Source organism: Tupaia chinensis, unplaced genomic scaffold, assembly GCF_000334495.1.
Source record: "Tupaia chinensis unplaced genomic scaffold, TupChi_1.0 Scaffold000414_1, whole genome shotgun sequence".
NCBI classification, from domain to species: Eukaryota; Metazoa; Chordata; class Mammalia; order Scandentia; family Tupaiidae; genus Tupaia; species Tupaia belangeri.
The window spans coordinates 2,957,512-2,977,553 of record NW_006159919.1 but is presented as its reverse complement, the minus strand read 5'-3'; the positions used below and the strand labels follow the sequence as shown (position 1 = coordinate 2,977,553).

The following is a 20,042-nucleotide window of genomic DNA, read 5'->3' as shown; positions in this document are numbered from 1 at the left end:
ACCAGTTAGTCTACGTGAGAAGACGTTGGCAGCAGGCACACACCTACCTGCAGATGTGTGCACATGTTTGTGCGCACACATGCATGTGCATACGTGCATACACAGGTGAGTAAACACACATGCATGTAAATACACGAAAACTATGCCAATTTCATTTAAGACTACAGAAAATCATAGAGAGAAAATTAGAATTCAGAAATCAATCATACATACATCGAATGTTCTTTAAATTTTACTTTATAAAATAACATGATAGTTCAAGATAGAGCTTATATAAAAAAAGACTTTTTGAGAAAGTTAAAATTGTCTTTTCATGTAGAAATGAAAACATTTTTCTGCCTCTAAACAAACCCACAACTCTTAGAATATTATATATTTTTAAAAGAGACATTTGTATGCACACACAATTGTATTCAATGCCTTATATCATTACTAAGGTACAATAAATGGTTTCAATTATTGTAGAGGTGACAGTTATCCCACACAGCCTGGATGTAGAATGCAATGGTATACTATTTCCAGGTTTTCAAGATCACATTTATCCCTTGTGATGATGCATTTTGGCATAATAATGCAGCAGTCCTAGGACACAGGAGATACGAGATAATGTCAAAAGCAATTCTTCACATTTGGATCTCACCACATCAAGTGCAAATAGTGAACTTAAACATGAAAATGCAATTTGCTTCTTCTAAAGTATACATTTTTATCTCTCGGAAAAAGAAAAAAACACACCACATTCACTTCCAACGCCTCAAGGTATAGAGGATGGCATCTATCATAAGTGCAGCGAATGTCTGAAGGATTTAGAAGCAATCTTTTCATAATACTTCTTTGGGTGAAGAAGTGGAGTTATGAGTTACTCAAAATTCATAAAGATTATTAAGTTTACATCCTCACAGAAGATCTCTTCACTATATTGTCCGTGTTCCAGCCTCAAAACTACTGAGAACCTATCTCTGGTTCAGGACATTCCATCCATTTCGTAGCATTAGCGCTCTGCTGCATAAATGAGAGGTTCTTCCATTCCAAACAAAACAAAACAACCACAAAATGAATCTCTTTCAGAAGAACCACCCTGCAGTATTTGCACTGAAGTCCTGGTATTCATTCTATCCGTCTTTCTTCATGTAAGTGATTTTAACATGGAAGTTCCTATTTCAGCAAGTTTACTCCAGATTATCAACTTGAATGTTTGTGCCTGCTAGACTATTTGAACGATTACCCTATCCCCCAAAGCCCTCGGCTAGGACTGACTCTGCACCCACGGCAGTGACCCCGCACGGTGAGGATGCCTCCTAAACAACAGTCAGCGTTCCTCCTTGATGAATTCCAGCCTTACAGCTCATCTAAACGGAGCCTATGGGCTTCATGTTTTTCCTTCTTACTCTTCACTTAGGTCTAGGGGAAGTTATGAAACATATTTTTCTCATCCTCCCAGGAGCAAGGCCAGGTTCACAATTTGACCTCAGAAACATAGCAGTCCTGCAAAGCCAGACAGCCTGATAGAACTGAGGATTCGTGCTCTCTGCCTAGCCTGCACGAACCATAACATGCAGCGTGGAGCAATGTTACTTATGGGAAATGACAAGCAATGGATCAGTGGGGGGAAAATAATGGGATTTAATCACATAAAAATATCACAGGCACACGGCTCTCTTTCAACAAGCTGCCCACTACAGGTGAGGGCACAACATTCTAAGGAAACTAACCACCTATCATTTATAATAGAGCTGCCTAAGCTGCTTTTTAATTAGATTAAGTTATAGGATTCTTGACACACCCAGAAATTCTATTCCCATCATGTCGATATCGCCCCAGGGAATGATTTTAAACAAACATTACAAAAATATCTATCTAGGCAGCAGATAGATGTCTTAAATGTGTGAGGAATGACCCTAGGAACAGTTCAGGCTCATAGGAAAGACTGTCACAGACTAATTAAGGACACTGCTGCTGAAAAAGGAAGGCTGACCCTGCGGTCTTATTTACACAATTTCCAGCCAGAGGATTGTGAAGTGGAGCCCCGGGGGTAGGGGTAGGGGGGACATTTCTAGCTGAAACCCAAGGGCACCTGCATTAAGGAAACTGGTGTAAATGAATCCCTTTGCTCAGTGGCAGAAGAGAAGACACACATACTTCAATTATCTTGGTATGGAATACATGTGCTGACCCTCTTGGAACCCATAAAATGAGACAAAGCTAACTCTTATTTATTTAATAGTATTATTATTATTTGTACTTTACTATGCATTCAATTACAAGGAGGACATTTTGAGGCAAAAATGATAAGCTCTTTAGACAGAAGGTAGTGATTCAAAAATTGCAAAACTTCAGCTTTCAAAAATAGCCTAAGTGACCTCTTGCAGTACTCTGACCACTCCGCAGCAAGCAGGAGGCAACCCCTGTGAAGAGCGAATTCTGGCAAAGTTCTCTCTTCACAGATGATGCACAGCTTAAGCTATAATGAGTTTTTGGGTTACAAATGCTGAACACATTAATATTCCTTGATGATAATTATCACAGTATAAGCACCTTTCCCAATGTGAGTAGCATAAAGCAACTGAAGCAGCATTTTTACTACATTTGAAACAAGCTGGAAAATGGGATTTTCTACTCTTGTAACCTGAGGTCAACATACATCAAGCACTGCATATTAAACACACCTATATTTGAACCACACTTCACTTTTCTTTCCTTCTGCTTCATGTGTACCTAGAGCAATCTCCTTTATCCAGTCCTTATTATGAAACTCGATAGGAACATATAGTGAGATACATAATCTCCAAAAGAAATCTATTCCCACCCCATCCTAATGAATCCTATGTTTCTTCTTATGAGAATACAAATAGCAAATAAGATCAGTAAGCCGTGTTCTACAGATGAGATGTGTCTCTGTGCAGTTTGAATGAATACTGTGGTCACTGGCTGCATATGAAGCAGGAGGAAAATTAGAGTCTAGCAAATAGGCACCTAGAAGATCCAAACAAACATTACACATCAATCTGAACAAACTACTGGCCTTTATCTTTACATCTTCAAAATGAATCATCCTAGTAAGCACTGAGAGGTTTAAACACCAATTCTAACCTACCAACGTGATGACAGCAATGAAGTCAACATCCTATGTACTGGCAATATTTTCACATAAAGCTCCTAGAAACGAATTTTCATTCCAGATTTCAAAAAAATTATTGTTAGTTAGATAATAATTATTAAAAACTAGAAGGAAGGATTGATAAAAGATGATCGACTCTGCATCACATGAATGCCTACTATTCAGTATTCGGCATAACATACCCAAAATAGAAATGGAAAAGATTTAATGTCCTCCACCTCGACTTGATTTTATAGCATGGTCTGAATGGACTATAAATGGATTTTCCCTCGTCTTTCTTTCTTTCCCTCCCCTAGTCAGTGAAAAAAAAAGAAAATATTTATTATGAAACTGAATTGATACAAGAACGGTTTAAAAATAATCACAAGTAAAGGTCTTTTCTCTTTTAATACGCTATAGTATCAGTTAGTACTCTATGTAAATAATCTCAACAGCACTTTGACTTAACAGTGACAAAATGAAAGCCAGATTGAACCCTTAATCCAACTATGTGAATTGATTTAGGTATTTTGTAGGTGTGAATCTGCTGAATTCATTTGTACCATGTTACACCACACTTCATTTAGAAAATACACCATGCTACAACTGCTTCAAGTTCCCTAACATCATTTTTACTTACATACTGCAAGAATGTGTTAAAATCCCATTTGAATTGACGGTAGGGTTATGAGGGAACCTTTACTAAATATTTAACAGCACTATCGGCTTATTAAATACTATAATGTGAGAGCCATGAAAGCATGATATACAGTACATGCCTTTTTTTTTTTTTTTAACCTAATGCTGGTGCTCGTTTTGAACACTCCAAAGCCCATTCATCAGTAGAGCTGATGCATTTTTAAAAGTCCTCATTTACTAGCAGATAAATGTGGTTAGAGCCTCTTTTTAGTGCAGAAATGACTAAAAACCTATTTGGTTTTACTGTACAAAATCTTCTTTACTATGGCTAGGGAAAAAATCTCTCACAAAACACTTAAAAAGGCCATTTCAAAATAATATGCAAAAGCTAAAGGAATACAGCTTTGAGATAAACGTTAGGTGGGTAAATTTTTGGTTCACCAGAATATAAACACACCAGAACAAGGCAACAGATTCACGGACAGTGGATAAATTACAAACAGCCATTAAATCTGGATACAATATTTCAAATATATATCATATAATGAAATTATCTATTAAAGCTATTGTTTTTGACCATTACATTGTTGGCAGGTGACTTAATCTGCAACCATTCATAATCACTTTTTTTAAAAGATGAGACAGTATTATTTTTGCATACATTGTGTTAAGGTATTTCTAATTAAAAGTGTTCTTTTAAAAAAAGTTAATCAGAATGATTTAACCTTTCACAGTAGGTAGAAAGTAGAAATTCTCTTTGAAAAGAGATTTCTATTCTCAAAGAGATGTACTATAGCTTAATTTAAAGAAAAACTCTTTCTGCTGGAGACCTGCAGAGTGAGCATTTACTCAGTAAACACTGGAACAATGATTATCTGTCCTCCCAGTTCTCAGTGGAGACTCTTGCTTTTGAAAACGTCTTGTGGTGACTTACTAAATTCAGGCTATTTCAATTAGTATTACTGCACATTAAAAATTAATTGCATTACCGAGTGGATTAAGGTTTAAATTTCAATTCTACAGTGTGTGCACTAGAAATGACAGCTAAAAATCAATGCTCTTTGGCCCACAATCGGAAGTGTGTTCAGTCGAATAGCGTGGGACTGGCGTCACTGGCCAAGCACTTTTAAAAGACTTGATAGTTCAATTGAAGGTATGTCAGTTCTCATTCCAGTTTTTAATTTGAATGCTACACAGTAGTCCAGCCTTCGAGAAAGAAAAACAACAGCAGCTTCACTAACCATTTGAAAGAAACAAATGGACGCAAAGACTAAAATTATTACAACAAAAGAATTAACAGTCAATCAACATTCACATATAATTTCCCTTACTACGGGCTGGATGGTGGTGTAGCAGTAACATAATATTCTGTGCGGCTGACCCACATGGGAAACTTCAAGGTGCCAGGTTCACATCTAGGAACCTCCCTGAACATGGTGGGCATGCATGTGCCCATGATCCAGGGACTGGCTGCAGCTGGAGTTGAATTGTGGCATGGGAACCATGTTGGGATGCTATCTCTGTATATTTTTCTTTATGTCTCTCTCACTCATTAAAAAAAAAAAAAGGAGAAAGAAACTTAAACAAAAAGTATAGCTAGTTAAAACCTTGTTCATGATTCTGTTCAACAAGATCTCTGACTTCAAACTACATCATTTTGTTGTTAGTTACTAGGTAAAATCAGTTGGGGGCAGGAAATGGGCTATTTTGCAAAGAGAAAAACTACAAATGTGTACAATATTCATAATGACTTTATATCTGCAGGAAACCTAAGAAAATATTGAAAATACAAATCTTTTCTTTAAGCAATAATCCCAATTAGACCCCTTTTGTAAATTATCAAACCCCACTGGAGGAAAGAACAACTCAGGCTGGGTAATGGTTGAGCCTCTTGACTATAGATTTATAACATCTATTCAAAATGTGTGAAAAGAAATATATCCCCTTTATTAAGTAGTACATTTGTTCTTTTAAGACAATGAAGAAGAGGAACATAACAAATTAAGTCAACCAAGTAACATAGCATCGATAAAGACCTGCAAAGCCACCCCGGACATCTCAGTTTGGAATGGAATAGTGATTGGTATGTGCCTAAGAGAAAAAAATGATGTCTGCAGCGTTCCTCAGGATCCCCTCTGCATTGCACTGGTGGCCAACAGTAAGTCTGGCAGCAAGAGAGTAAAGAAGATGGGAAGTAATAATAACAATAAAAAGAATAATCTGGTGCAAATGGACCCCAAGGTGTAGTAGTCATCCCTGTGCAACAATCACCCTTCACTGCAATTTACTGATGTGGCTTCATTACAATACAGCATACAAAGGGGCAGTGCACAAAGTGCACTATTTAAAGCTACATGGTTAGAATCCACACACCACCCTAGCAGACACTGTTATGGGAACCAAATTGGACTGTTCAAAAAGTGAATTCACCTGTTAAAAAAAAAAAAAAAGAAGTGTAACCTATATAAGGCATGGTGATAAATTTTGGGGAAAAGAGAAAGAAAGGTAGTAGCAGGGGGAAGTGTTTCCTCAGAGAAATATTAAATGGATTTCAAATTTCTCTGAATTAAAATATCCATGTAACAACTCATGGCTTTGATAAAAGAAAAAAAATCCAAGAACTGGGTGTATCCTGTTCAGAAAATATATACCTGATCTCTATGACCTGTGTGTTTTGGGGTGCAAATTCAGGTTAAAAAAAAAAAAGAATGATTGATTTTCAAATTCTTGATTCCTGTAGTTGAAAGTTTTACTGTTTGGTCATTGCTCAGAAGAGGCAGAAGCAATGTGTTAAGTGCAGAAGAGATTCTTTCTTCACCAAGGATCATTGAGTATGTCACTGGTTAATTCTTGCTCTACACTCCTCATTAGCATTTCTCTCGAGTTTCTGGTTATCATATCCGAAATATTAAGACATAATAACTACGAAGGTGCAGATAATTGGATATTAACCAGAACATACTTGACTGGGCAGGAGGTAGAGCCCTGCTTAAACTAATCCTGAAATATATTAATCACCAATTAATGAAAGGGTTTCAAATTCATTTTCTATTATAGAACACCTCCGAGTATCTAAGCTTTTTCTAGCAAAATGACTTGGAATAACAGGGTAGAAATAAGAAATACAGCCATCTGATGATGGCTTGAATTAATTCTTAACAGCCTATTGTAGGGTAATCATGAAAACTAGAGCTAAAGCTTTGATTACTCTTTACAAAGTCTGATGCAAGAGGGGACACTATTTGAAGTTCAGTGGCCTGTGTTTAAATTCCAAATTTATCCCTTTAAAAGGCAGAGCTATAGCTAAATATTCATCAGAGAGCTGTCATAATATTATCTAAGTCTTCCAGCCTAGACAGATCTCTGGACTTCCAACCTAACAACAGATTATTCTTCAAATAAAAACCCAATTAATGGGAGCCCAGAGAAGTCCAGCAAAGATATGGTTTATTCACAGTGAACAAGTGGTAATAAGTTGATGAACGTGTTGATGAACGTATTAAGGAATAAAAGCCTTGTCTAGTTGAAACATCATCAGGACTTACTTACATGCAAATAAAGTAAAGCTGAGGGGGATGGGTGGGGAGGGTCTTAAAGGGGATCTTAAAGATCCTTAAAGAGGAAGGAAATTCCTATTTCTGCATAACTTACATGGCAATGAGATTGGGTCTAATATGTCCCACAGCTATTTTAGTTTGGTTTTAAAACCTCCAATAAACTCCTTAGAAAACTTCAACAAATATCCATTGAGTAACAGAAATTGCTATAAAATTGCTATAAAATGCCATTCATAGAAAAGAAAAAATAAAATGTCTAAATAGATTATTCTGACAAAGGGATTCCAGTATCTTTTTTATACTTAGAAGATGTAGCTTCCACATTCTCTGAAAAAGACTTACATTTTTGTGAAGGAAAAAACAAGGTGTTTGGATTAACGCAATGTAAGCAAGGAATCAAAATGACCCTGTTTTTCTACTTATCTTACCTTTATTCACTTAATTTGCCGAAAAGAGTAAGAAAACTCTTGTTATCTCCGGGTATTTTTACTCTGATGTTTGTTGACTTTTATTTTAATAACTCGTAAATAAGCACTCACGGCAGATGAACTAAGATAGGCTGGCAAGCAGGCCTTTTATCAACAATTTTGCCATAGAAATACACAAACATTTCAATGGCTCTTCATTAGCAAACAAATCAACAAGTGATATTTTAATGCATGACTTTATTCCATCTCTGTGGGGACTGCAGTTGAGAGTGTGATGTACAGTACAGAGAAAGGAATCATCAGCCACAATGTCCCAGGGCTCTCTCCATTGAGGACTTCGCAGCCTCTGCTTAAAGAGTGCATTTAATTGACTGATAGACAGTAGCTTCTTTGTTCACAGAAGACAGCGAAGTAATGGCAGCTTGAAAATCGCACCATCTACAGGGTCTCCCGAGACTAGGAACAGGGGGATATGTGTCAGGAATAAATAAATAATCTAATTATTAAGCCACTTCCTGTCAAGTTAACTCCAATTTGTTGGCTTTTGAAGGCAACAAAACGAGGCATTTTTCCTCATTATGCTTCTCTTTTTATACCAGTGGTAATCACAGGCGGATTAAAGGGTGCCTGATTGGTTTTTTTGTCAAGGAACTGAGAAGCAGCCAACAGTACAGAAAAACAGAGTTGGGGTTAGAAGAAATTTCATGCTTGTCTCCTTTCCAGCTCCCTAACAGCCCACACGGCTGCCCCATACAGTGCTGCCAGCTGTACAGCAAATGTGCACCCCTCCAACTGAGGCCTACCGGGCCACAGGCGCCATCCTGAGAGCTGTGAGATACCTTGCAATCTTGGCAGGTAGCTACTGCTGTCATAGGCATAATTCTAAAGGTGACCTACGAAAGCCCATCAGCTCACCAAATGCAACAATATGAGCAGCTGAAGTTCGACACCCACTCTCCATATTGGCTCCCTTTCCTTTGTTTACTGCTATTAATGGCCCTGCAACTAGGAAATAACCTACAGAAATAGGTCATCAGAGACCTTTTCTTTTGACGTGTATGAACTGATCCTGTGGAAATAGGTCACGATCTGTAGGCATGCATGAGCATGTGTGTGTGTGTGTGTGTGTGTGTGTGTGTGCAGGGATCTCTTTTTATTTATTGTTAATGACTTTTAGCGTTCTCTAAATAGAAACGCCTTGCAAATTTCATTCCAAACCAGATACCCACATGTAATAATAACCATATCAAATAGGGAGTGAAAAGCAGAAACACTTATGGCATATTCTACAGGAAGTAAAATTTGAGGGCAAACTGAGTACGAAAGGCCCCACCATTGTGTCTCAGTCAGTCACATGGCACTATCCATCTGGTATAGTCTCCTCCGAGTGTCTCTGTATGGAGCCTAGGAAGATAAGCTGGCATGCAGTAAATATGCTTGAGGGCAACATTCTTTTGAGCCCTGTTTAAGGGCAAAGTGTCCTAAAAAGTAGCAAGAAACAGAATCTTCGATCTGTCCATGGGCTCAGCCAGAATCCTCAGCCTCACAGAAAATTAACATCACAGGAAATGTCTAGAAGGCCTTTTTAGAGGCTCGTAAATTAGAAACTACACTAATTGCCAGTATATTTAACTCTTGTAAATCAAAGCTGCTAGACAGGAGCTAAAACACATGAGGAGAGGAAAAACATTCTGATTTGTCTTTTAATAGCTTAATATCAAAATTAAAAGACAGATCTCAAAGTTGCTTAAAAAATAAGAACCCAAATAACCAAGATGAGCTCTTGAAAACTGTCTTCTTCCCAGAAGTCTTTTCCTTTTATCTTCTTGTAAACCGTCTTTATTTTTAGGAAGGCTGATCATAGAGGAGTCTTGGTAAGTTCCCGTGGCCTCTCTCTGCACTCAGTAAACAGTGTAGCTACGTTATATGCCTGGGTATGTCCTTTCTGAATACTTCTTGAATTTTTGTTAAATTGCGCAGATAATTAAACCCTCTTCATATTTACAGTCTGTTTCATTGGTACCATGAATTCTGTTTTCAGTTACTGTCTGAAAATTCCCTCTCTGAACAATTTCATACTAAGCAATAACACTTCATTTTACATAAGTTTTATCTGATGTCCCCATACAGAGCTGCCAGCTGTACAGCAAATGTGCGGTTCTCAAACTGAGGCCTACCAGGCCACAGGCTCCATCCTGAGATCTATAAGGCACCTTGCTGTCATTGGCAAGCTTTCCCTGCTATCACTGTGACCATCTCTCCACACTGCACACAACTTAAAATCATCTGATTATTAGAATTTGTGGCCCACACTCCATTTTATCCTTTATTTAATCTATCCCCAAATCACACATTTGTTTAAATGTTTTGGCTGGTTTACAAATCATGCAGCCATCTGCACAGTAGGTGTGACACCATTTTTTAGACAAAAGTTAGGTTACAAACAAAGATAAAGTCATTTGAAATGCTTTGGTGTTTGTTATTCTGCCTGGTTCACTTGGACCAACTCTAAGAAATAAATAGAATTATCTGTGTAAATCGATGAACATCTATGAAAAACAACACCCAGCAGAACGCCGAGCTTGCTCCATTACCTACGTTAATATCATGACAGCTGAGGAGAGATGACCTGGCCCACTTCTCATCTCTCCTGTACAGATGGCTATTAAAGAGAAAGTATCCCTTTTGTATGGTCCATGTAGAAACCCTTTATGGGCTTTTCAAATAAGCCAGCATTGCCCACAGGAGGGTAGCTTTCTGTTACCATTAAACTGCCCAGATTTCATCTTTTTTAATCCAGCTTTTGATGAAATAAGCCAGTATTTCATCATATTTAACACCAAATGCTTGTTTCTTAATTCCCTGAATTTTGTAAGCAATCACATAAAGATACTTAAAAAAATAAAAGAGTCTATAGTTCTCATTTAAAAATAAATGTAAACAAAGGCTCCAAAGAATCTCAATAATTTTGAGCTTCTTATGATAGTGTAGTGATATGTATATGTACATATATACATAGACATACCCACACATACAGGCATTATTGTAGATGCATTTCTAGTCATTCTTTTAAAGACAGCCAATGAAAGCAGAGAGTTTACAAGGCAACATGGCCTTTAATCTTCCTATGCAGAGACCCCCATCTTTGGATATTTCCCCTTCAGACATATAAAATCCAAAGACAATAAAGGTCTCAAAATATTGGTTTTAGTCTATTCTAAAGCAAGAGCACTCAAGAAGAAATGCTTCAGAGGTGATATCGAATGTCACAAAACTATAATGAAGATTAGTCACACAGAATACCATCCACTAAAGAAATGAGAAGAAAGGCCATTTGTGACCTTGGGCATCAAACAAATTGCAGAATGTATGAATGTCACTTGCCACAAAAAAAAAACAGGCGAAATTCACAACACTGTTCAAAACTGATTTTATGTATATTCTTTTTTTGTCTTGACATCAGTGACATATATCATGTGCAACTTAATACATAATATATATCTTCCCATGTTTCCTAAAGAAGAATTGAATCTTTTCATGTTTTTATAAAATTGTAATGATCTATAAAACACTAACAATTAGAGATATGAATAAAAACAGTAGATATTTTTGCATTGGCGTTTTCTTATTAGCTATCATTTTTACAGTCCCAAATCCCAATTTTGCTTTTCTAAGAGATAATTACATTTGCTTCTTCATTATGCTTTGGCCTCCCCCTTGATCAATCTAGGGTATGTTTATTAGAGATGATTTCTGGATTTTCCTATCTTTTCACAAAACAAGGTATTCTAACACTTTGGGTACAATTTTGCCATTTCACCAGTGGTCTTCCTAATCAAATGAAAATAGGAAAAGATAAAACTGATGCAATAACCATTTCTAAGTAGATTTTAAAAAATAATTCTTAGGTAAATGGTTTGTACCCATTCTCTTCAGATTCTTCATCCATGAACTTTGAAAAGGAGGGCTGGAAGTGACGATAAGTATATCCTGACTACGTGTCCTCCAAAGTCCATGACTAGATAAGTAGTTCCAAGGATAATGGTATTTCTCCCCTTTGATCATTTCTTTGTCAAGCTGACTGGCCTCGATGGTGAGCGTGCGGCTGGTTGTCTACCACCAGCCGCTCGCAATTTGCTCACGATGTTTCATGAGACAGTTGTTTGTGGCTGTTTGGAACACATTTGTCTCTTTGGGGATTTATGTGCTAGTTGCAATGCCAACCTCTATAGTGATCGAAATTTCTTTCTAACTAAAATAGATAATTAGAGGCTGGTAATTATTGGTCAAGAATTATCAGAGTGAAAAAATTAAGCTTCTCATAAATAGTTCTTGGCAATGTCATCTCTTTATATTATCTCATGCCTAACAGCCCTTTATTCAGAGCACTTACAAATTTACTCTACGCTGTTGAGCCTCATAATTTTATATGAGGCAATCCCTTTGCTGGGTTAAACACATTTAAATTCTCTGGTTTCATCTTTATTTGGGCTAATTGATACCAAATAATAATAGTAACAAAATAAATCTCAAATATGAAAATAGCAATAAATATTTACTATGCTGATAGAAAGAGAAGGCTAAGTAATAGTTTAAAGACATAATACACAATAACTTCTTTTTGTGTTTTCAGGTCAAAAGCCAACGTAAATCATGTGAAATGAACAAAGAGAGAAAGAAAAAATTTTCTCATCCATACAGACATTAAAAGAGGGGAATCTTTTCCCTGGGAAAGCTGTTAAAATGTTTTGTAGCTCTTTTGTTGTGTGTGGGTAAAGAAAAAAAGAAACCCCTAAATAGTCACTGGTCTGATTTCTTACTGAAACTGTGTCAAAATGAGGTAGAGAGTGAGGTTTTCTTTCTTCTTTAATAGACATAAGTCAAACCCCTAGTGCCTTTTTATTGAGTAATTATTCCTGCAATCCAGACCATGTGTCCACACCTAGCTACAAAACAGCACTTAAGAAGAGCACCTCTGGTATGTACATGGTAGAAACATTGATAGCTTTCCTTCCACAAAGGTCCCTGGCCAATAGCCTGAGACCAGCACGTCCAGGAAGTGCAGACTTTGCCTAACATTGAAATTGCATTAAAACGTATGTGCAACATAGGAACAAATGCAAATGATTTAGTTAAACAAGGAATTTAAGGCTATACCTCACTGAGTCATCTATAGATCCTGTTTTCCATCAGGTGACATAATCCTTCCTCTAGACTGATTGAAATGTAAAACAAAATCTGTAAAAACACTATATACCCTCTTAACTAAAAGAGTAAGAGGCTTTTCAGATAGCCTCTAATCGCTCTTTCCCTGCTAAATGTCTAGTTGAGATTATTTTTCGATTAGACAAAAAACACACACAAATACACCACCTAAAAATATCTACCCTCAATGGAGGTATTTGAGCCAACAAAATAATGCTCTCTGCCTTATTTGAAAGACTAAGTATCACACTGGGATTTTAAAGGAGGATATCTTAGCCTTTGTGACATCCTCTTGTTTTGTATTCTCTCTCTAGATATTAACAACAGAAACGGAGTTTAAAAACTTGGATGCATGGTCAACAAATAAAACAATTAAATGGATGCTATTCATTTGTTTAGGCCTCAAGTGCAAGGGAATTACATATTTTATTATTAAAAATAGCATGAATATTAAATAACCAGGCCCTCTGTGAAAAGGAATGGAATTTGCTTCTCTCATGTAAGGTGAATCCTTAAATGCTCAGATCCCAAGAGAAGGTGAGTGTCATATTAATCCACCAGAAGGAAGAGGGAAAAAAAGCCTTGGGAAAGCACTAATGATACAAGGAATATAAGATAAATACAAACAGAGAAGGTATAAAGTGATTTAAAAGGAAGAGCCAGGACAAATAAATGTTATGGACAAAGTGATACTCAATCTGGAATATCAAAATGTCTTTTGTTTTTCTGAAGTAATTTTTGCCATAGGGTATGTGTGCTCACCTGAGACACAGAGAGAAATCACCCCCACCCCGAGACAGATGGCCAGCCACACTGCAATCCTTTCTCCCCCATGCTCTTCTTGGGATTTTGGGCACACGCATGTGCCTGATGTGAGTTTCAAGCCACAAGGTCCAGGACTCAAACCATGGTCAACTGCGTGGGAATCCAGCACCTTAACCACTATGCCATCTGCTGGTCCCTAAAAATGTTTTTTTATGTTCAACATTCAATTCAGAATCTACATGTGCAAAGGAACATTGATTAGTATCACGGTAAAAACATATTCAACATGTTGATCTGGGGATTAGGATAAATAGTAAATCCAGAAACAAAAAGTAAGTTTAAGTTAAATAGAATTAACCTGAAGAACCATGACAACATTTCACTAAATTTTCTATAAGCTATAAAATTCTAAGAAATGCTTTCACTTCAGCCATTGAAAACTGCATCATGAGGTAAACTCACGAATGCAAACACTAGTCAAGAAACAAAAAAGATTGGAATGTTTAACATTTATCATTTGGCAAGAAGAACCTTTGACGATCCCCCCTCCCCAGGTCATCTAACCCCCAAAGAGCAGTTTTGAATGTTTATATAGAGTATTTTTCAGAATCCGAAACAGAAAAGAATTGCAAGGAAACACACTATTTGAATCTCTTACATGTTGTCATTATCTTCTGAACACTCAGAAAAACTGTCAGTGCTGTTGTGTCACAGTGAAAAACCCATTATTTAGTGTATTAGAAAAATCGCTGCTAGTTTTAGTACTTAAGTCTAGAAAATATAGAGATAAAGTGATCAACATTTCAGCTGTTACAAATACATTCCATTTTGCACAATTAACCACTTAGTCTTTTATAAGCAATAATCCTCCTAAAGAGCCATCATTTGAAAACTATAAAGTAGATAAATCTGATTGAAAAACTATTTTCCAACATGCTTTGAATTTACCTTCATTCATTTATATAAGATATAAGAACACTGGAAGTTTTGACATGGTTAGTTTCAATGATAAGTGATGGCATCTGAAGCAATCCTTCCACTGAACATTTTTGGAATATATCGGATTAGTGTACAATAAAGCGTGTTTCCCCATGAAAACAAATGTTGAATTTTCTTTCCTGTCTTTCAGAGTTCCCTAATAGAAGAGCATGAGGTTAACTGGACTATTCAATAGTATAGTATATCACAATTATTTATGGTATTATAAAATACCATGAAGTGAGTATGAAATAAAAAACTCTCATAGTATAAAAACACAAATGAGTAACAAAAATAGAACAAAGTAATAGCAATTGTCATTTTACTAGTAGAAAAAGATCTGCTTGATAAAGTTTAATTGGCTGGTAAAACTCTTAGTGTTATTACCAAGTGCTTATCAAATTAAAAAACATAGGCGGTAACCCCTGAGGAATTAAAGAGATAATGGGACAATATGAATAAGTGAAAAAATTATCCTTTTAGTTCTTGCCCATGTGATAAAGGCAAAAATCCTAAAAACATTGGCCTGGAGTGCTGGCGTGACTTCAGAGCTCTTTCCCCAAAATGCTCTCATAAAAATCTATGGAAAATTTGGTGGGGAATAAAAAATGATTACTGAATTCTTTACATGATCTTTATGATCATGATTATTTCCAGACTGTTGAAACCATACATATAAAACTATTTTATGGCAATTCAAATTATTTATGTTTCCCTATCACAAAAACTCTCCACTTTAGATTTGGATACAAAGATGCTTAAGCAACACACAGCAGTGCCATTACCATAATAACTTCTGAAATTAAAACCTGTCTAAAACTCTATGGAAAGCTAACATCCAGTTCATTAACCATTCCTGTTAGTTTTCAATAATGCAAAAATGATTAGAAGTTTAATTTGTTAATCACCTGTGTTTTGACTGGCAGTAGATATATAATCCTCTGCAGAAGTCTAAACTAGCCCTTGCAGAAAATAAAATGTGCTAATAATGCCTTATCAGGTCTAATAATAGGAATAAAAAAAATCAATCATGCTGAGGTAAACCATTGATGGTTGAACAATTAATTCATCTTTTATTCTGTTTAATTATATAGGCACTGATGTACACAAGTAGGAGAAAAATCTATCTGTAATAAGGATTAGAGCATTACTCACCAATCATGTGATTTGCAACATGAACCTGAATATCCCATTCATTGTAGAAAACCATCTGACACTTGATGCATTGGTAGGTCTTCTTCTAAGAAAACAAGTATAAACAAGATTACTTAGACATGTATACTTTTTATTGTTTGTTTCTGAAAAACAAAAACACACAACCACACTCACAGCATTTCCCTGAGATGCTAGTCTTACATATCAATAGACTTTGTGAACCAACCTACTGTGAAGCTGCTTGGGCAAAGTTTCCTGAGTACCTTACTAAGACTTTGTGGCTTGATATCAACACTCTACTTTCAGTTGCTAACATTTGGAAGAAACTAACGCATATAACTACAGCATTAATACATTTTTAAAGATTCCTAAACTCAGACACAGAAATTATATTTAAAAACTCTGTACCACATGGCTGAATTTCAGAAACCAATATCTTTAAGTACCAGGCACAAATATCATTCTGCCCAGACTACTTTAGTTTTCCTTCTAGTAGTCTGTAAGTAAAATGGTTAATAACTTAAGGTCCTCAGAAGCTAGCTAGCCTATTTAGAGATTATAATTTGTGGCTAATGTCTTATATGATATTTCAGAAGTTGCTTAGTTCGAATATTTAAATACAATTGACCCACTGCACCCACAGGTTCTGAATCATCAGTGTTAACTAAACGAGGACTTACAATATTTGGGGGAAAAATTGGTGTGTCTGTATTGAACATGCAAGATTTTGTTTTGAGCCAGTATTTCCTAAACAATATGGTATAATTACTACTTACATAGCATTTCCATTGTATTAGGTATTATAAGTCATCTTAAAATGATTTAAAGTATGGAAGAGGAAATATGACGTGAACTTCAGTGGGTTTTGGTATGGGGGATGGTACTGGAACTAATTTTCTGCAGATACACAGGAACCACTCTATATACTTTCTCATATAAAGAAATTATACCATAGTAAATATTTAAAACAATTTTAGGGGTGGCAAGTGGCATGGTGGTTAAGGTGCTAGACTCCCACATGGCCGATCGTGGTTCATCCCAGACCTGTCAGCTTGCTTTCCCACTCCCCCCACCCACCTCTTGTCAAATGAAAAAATAATAATAAATTAAATATAATGCTTTAAACATAATTTTACTCAACAGCCTTGGGAAGCATAATATATAGAGCAAAGTTTACTTATAGCATAAATGAAAATACAGAGTCCCAGAGTAGTAGAAAGATTTGCCTGCTGTCACATGTCATAAAGCTAGGAAGAGAAAAAAAGCTCTCTTGTTTCTAAATGCTAGATTCTCTGATAAAAGCAGCCCCTATGACTTTACATTATTATTGTGTCCCTATACAGACTAGATGAACTCAATAAATAAAGTATTGGTTGTATTTTCCAGAACACACAGTTACATATGTTCCTTTATGATGACACTTAATAGTTACAATACAAAAGTATTTTGGAAAATAAATTAAACCATTATGAAATATTCCATTTTGAAAATCTCCCAAATGTGAAAAAATTGCATTTCTAAAATTACACAAATGACATTTTGTGATCAGCATTGTTACAGAATGCAAACCTACAAACATATTTTACCAATAATATTAATAGAAAATACCAGTCTGTAAATTTATAGTTCATTTAAAAGAACTCAAGTTCTTTAGAACCAAATAAACTCAAAGTTAACCACAAACACTGAGTGTCATTTGGTTTCCGATTAAAATTTTGAATGCCACAAATGTAAAATTTCCTAATTATTATTATCATTCTATTATTCATTTACATCGTATTTTCTTCTGCAACAATGGACAACATTACTTGCAAGCCACAGAAATACAGGCATGTTTCCAACAGAAGCTGTCTCAGTAATCTAACGGTCTTTGTACATTAGGCATATTGTGAATTGAGTGTGCTGAATCTAAATCTAATGCAGACTTCAAACACACTGACAATCACGGAGGAAGATTTACTACACTGAGCTGTTTACAAGATGCTTTTGATAGTGACATATAGAGCAACATGTGTTGCGTAAATAACATCTATCCCTTTTTTAACAATATTTCCCTTTAGAACTAGTTAGAAAATATTTCTTACTCCCTGATGACCTACATTATATATTGTTTATTAGCATACTTCTAGCATTATTCCTGATATGTGACCTTGCTGAAAAACAAAGAAACATAAACTTAATGGCTAGTTTTTTCTCTTGTTAGCACAGTAAAACATACAATATGTCGAAAACTGTCTCCAAAAATGATGACTGATGAATATGTTGGTGGAATATACTGCAGCGCTTTTTTTTTCTTGGTCTAATAATAAAGAATAAAATCACTTGAAAAGCCAAAATAATGAAATACCAGCACTTAGTACTATTTTCAAAATGAACTGACACATTTGAAGATCTATGTATGTAAGTTTTCTTTTATCAATGAAAGAAAATGCTTTTGTCATTACTAATAAGTCAAATACTAATTCTTCCTGCTCTTAAAACAGTGTCTAAAATACTGCATTCCATTTTTATTATCAATGCCATTTCCTCATCTATAAGTTCCTAAATTTGCACCGACACAAAATAAGAATTTAATGTGATCAAAAACAATGCACCATGATTTTAAAATATGGCAGCGTGAATTGTACCTCATCATATGTTTCACATTTCCCAAATACAAAGCAATAATATCTAAATTGGATGTGTTATGGGTTTTCTTTTGAAAGCCATGATGTAAAATTCATTTTTACCTTCCATTTTTAAAAAAGTAATTTTAAATGACCTTTAAAGCATGCCTTATTATCATGATAGTTTCTAAGCAAAATATTTGAGAGACCCCTGCACATCCATACCCCATCTTTAAGTAAAGGGGTTGTAACCTATAAAGGGTGTCAGCCTTGGAAATCTCTTTCCTCTGGGTGTTAATCTGTTCTAGCTCTGTACGGCTGAGATTATGAAGGAAACCATCCTAATTCTAGGCCCAAATCTGCCTTTGTGCTACTTTCACTTACTGGCCCTGACTCTAGGCTCTGCTGCAATAAAGACGAGGTTAAATCCCTTGTCTAATATGACAGGGATGGTAACCCCTTTTTACACTGAAAACAGGGGCACAGTATCAGGAATACTTGGAACCACTTTCCACCCTTGATACCTTCCTCTAGCTCAAGGTTTTTATAAATAGAACAGCAAATGAAGCCCAACACTCCAGGTGTGACCTGACCCTTGTGGAGTACAGAAGGACTGTCACCTCCTCCCATAGGACCATTACTTGCATTTATGTAAAAGACAACAAAAAAGTCTAGTGAGATAATTTCTTTTAAAAGCAGATAAAAGTAGAAACAGAACTTCCATTGTTTGGGCCCCAGATTGGCCTTTATCAACGCTTAAGTTGTCAATTTACTTGAAATGCTAATTTAGTACAATTTTTAAAAGAGACTTTTTTCATTAGCCTTTTTAAATGTGCTACTTGGGAGAGGGATTGTCATTTCCTGATTGTTCTCTTTTGTTTTCTGATACTGATAGATGTAATTATCAAGGATACAACTTTTTCCCAGCACCTCATTATTTTTGATTGATTTTAAGAACAATTTAAATGTGCCTTTTTGACATTCTTGTTTTCAGTTATACTCTGGTTAAGGTACTTAGAGACTTTCAGAAAAGAGCATCCCATAAATTTAAAAAAAAAAAAGATCAGAGATTTTTAATAATGTATAGTTAAAAAAAAATTATTCTATTGACTCTGCCTCCCTCCATCTAATACATAACCTACTAGGACTAAGATATCACATTTAGTTTAAACAAATTTTTCAAATAATTTTTAAAAATTACACAATGTAGTTTTAAATCTCTGTTTTTTCTTTAACAAAATGCCCATGCATTTAAAACAAAAATAAATGAGTTCATAGAAATCTTCAGAAACAAAAAAAGAAAAATATCTCAGGTGCCTCCATCAGAGGTGATTATTATATAAATTTATTTTTTAAAATATTTATTTATTATTATTATTCGCATGAGTTTTGCCAGAGAGAGACAGAGAGAGTGAGAGAGGGAAAGTTAGAAAGCAAGCCTCCAGGACTTGAACCGCGGTCATCCATACAGGAATTCCAGCACCCCAACCACCTTGCCACCTACAGGTCCCTATAAATTATTTCTCTGAAAGTTGGAAATGATCAGGTTAGAAGCAGGCCAGCCTTGGTGCTGCAGTGGCATAGCAATGGTTTGAGATGCAGAGGCCACATG

At 35.7% G+C, this 20,042-nt stretch overlaps 1 protein-coding gene across 5 annotated transcripts in view; it reads right to left on the bottom strand.

Annotated features, from left to right (window-relative positions):
• Window positions 1–20,042, bottom strand: part of ZNF521 (zinc finger protein 521) — a 333,149-nt gene that overhangs the window by 142,288 nt on the left and 170,819 nt on the right. For 3 of the 5 annotated variants that reach the window (XM_027774205.1, XM_006154537.3, XM_027774207.1), the window contains one exon: window positions 15,825–15,909. In XM_027774205.1, the coding sequence (XP_027630006.1) occupies window positions 15,825–15,909 (85 nt within the window). The remainder of the gene's footprint in view (window positions 1–15,824; window positions 15,910–20,042) is intronic. The other 2 variants (XM_027774206.1, XM_014590161.2) reach the window with 1 other exon arrangement.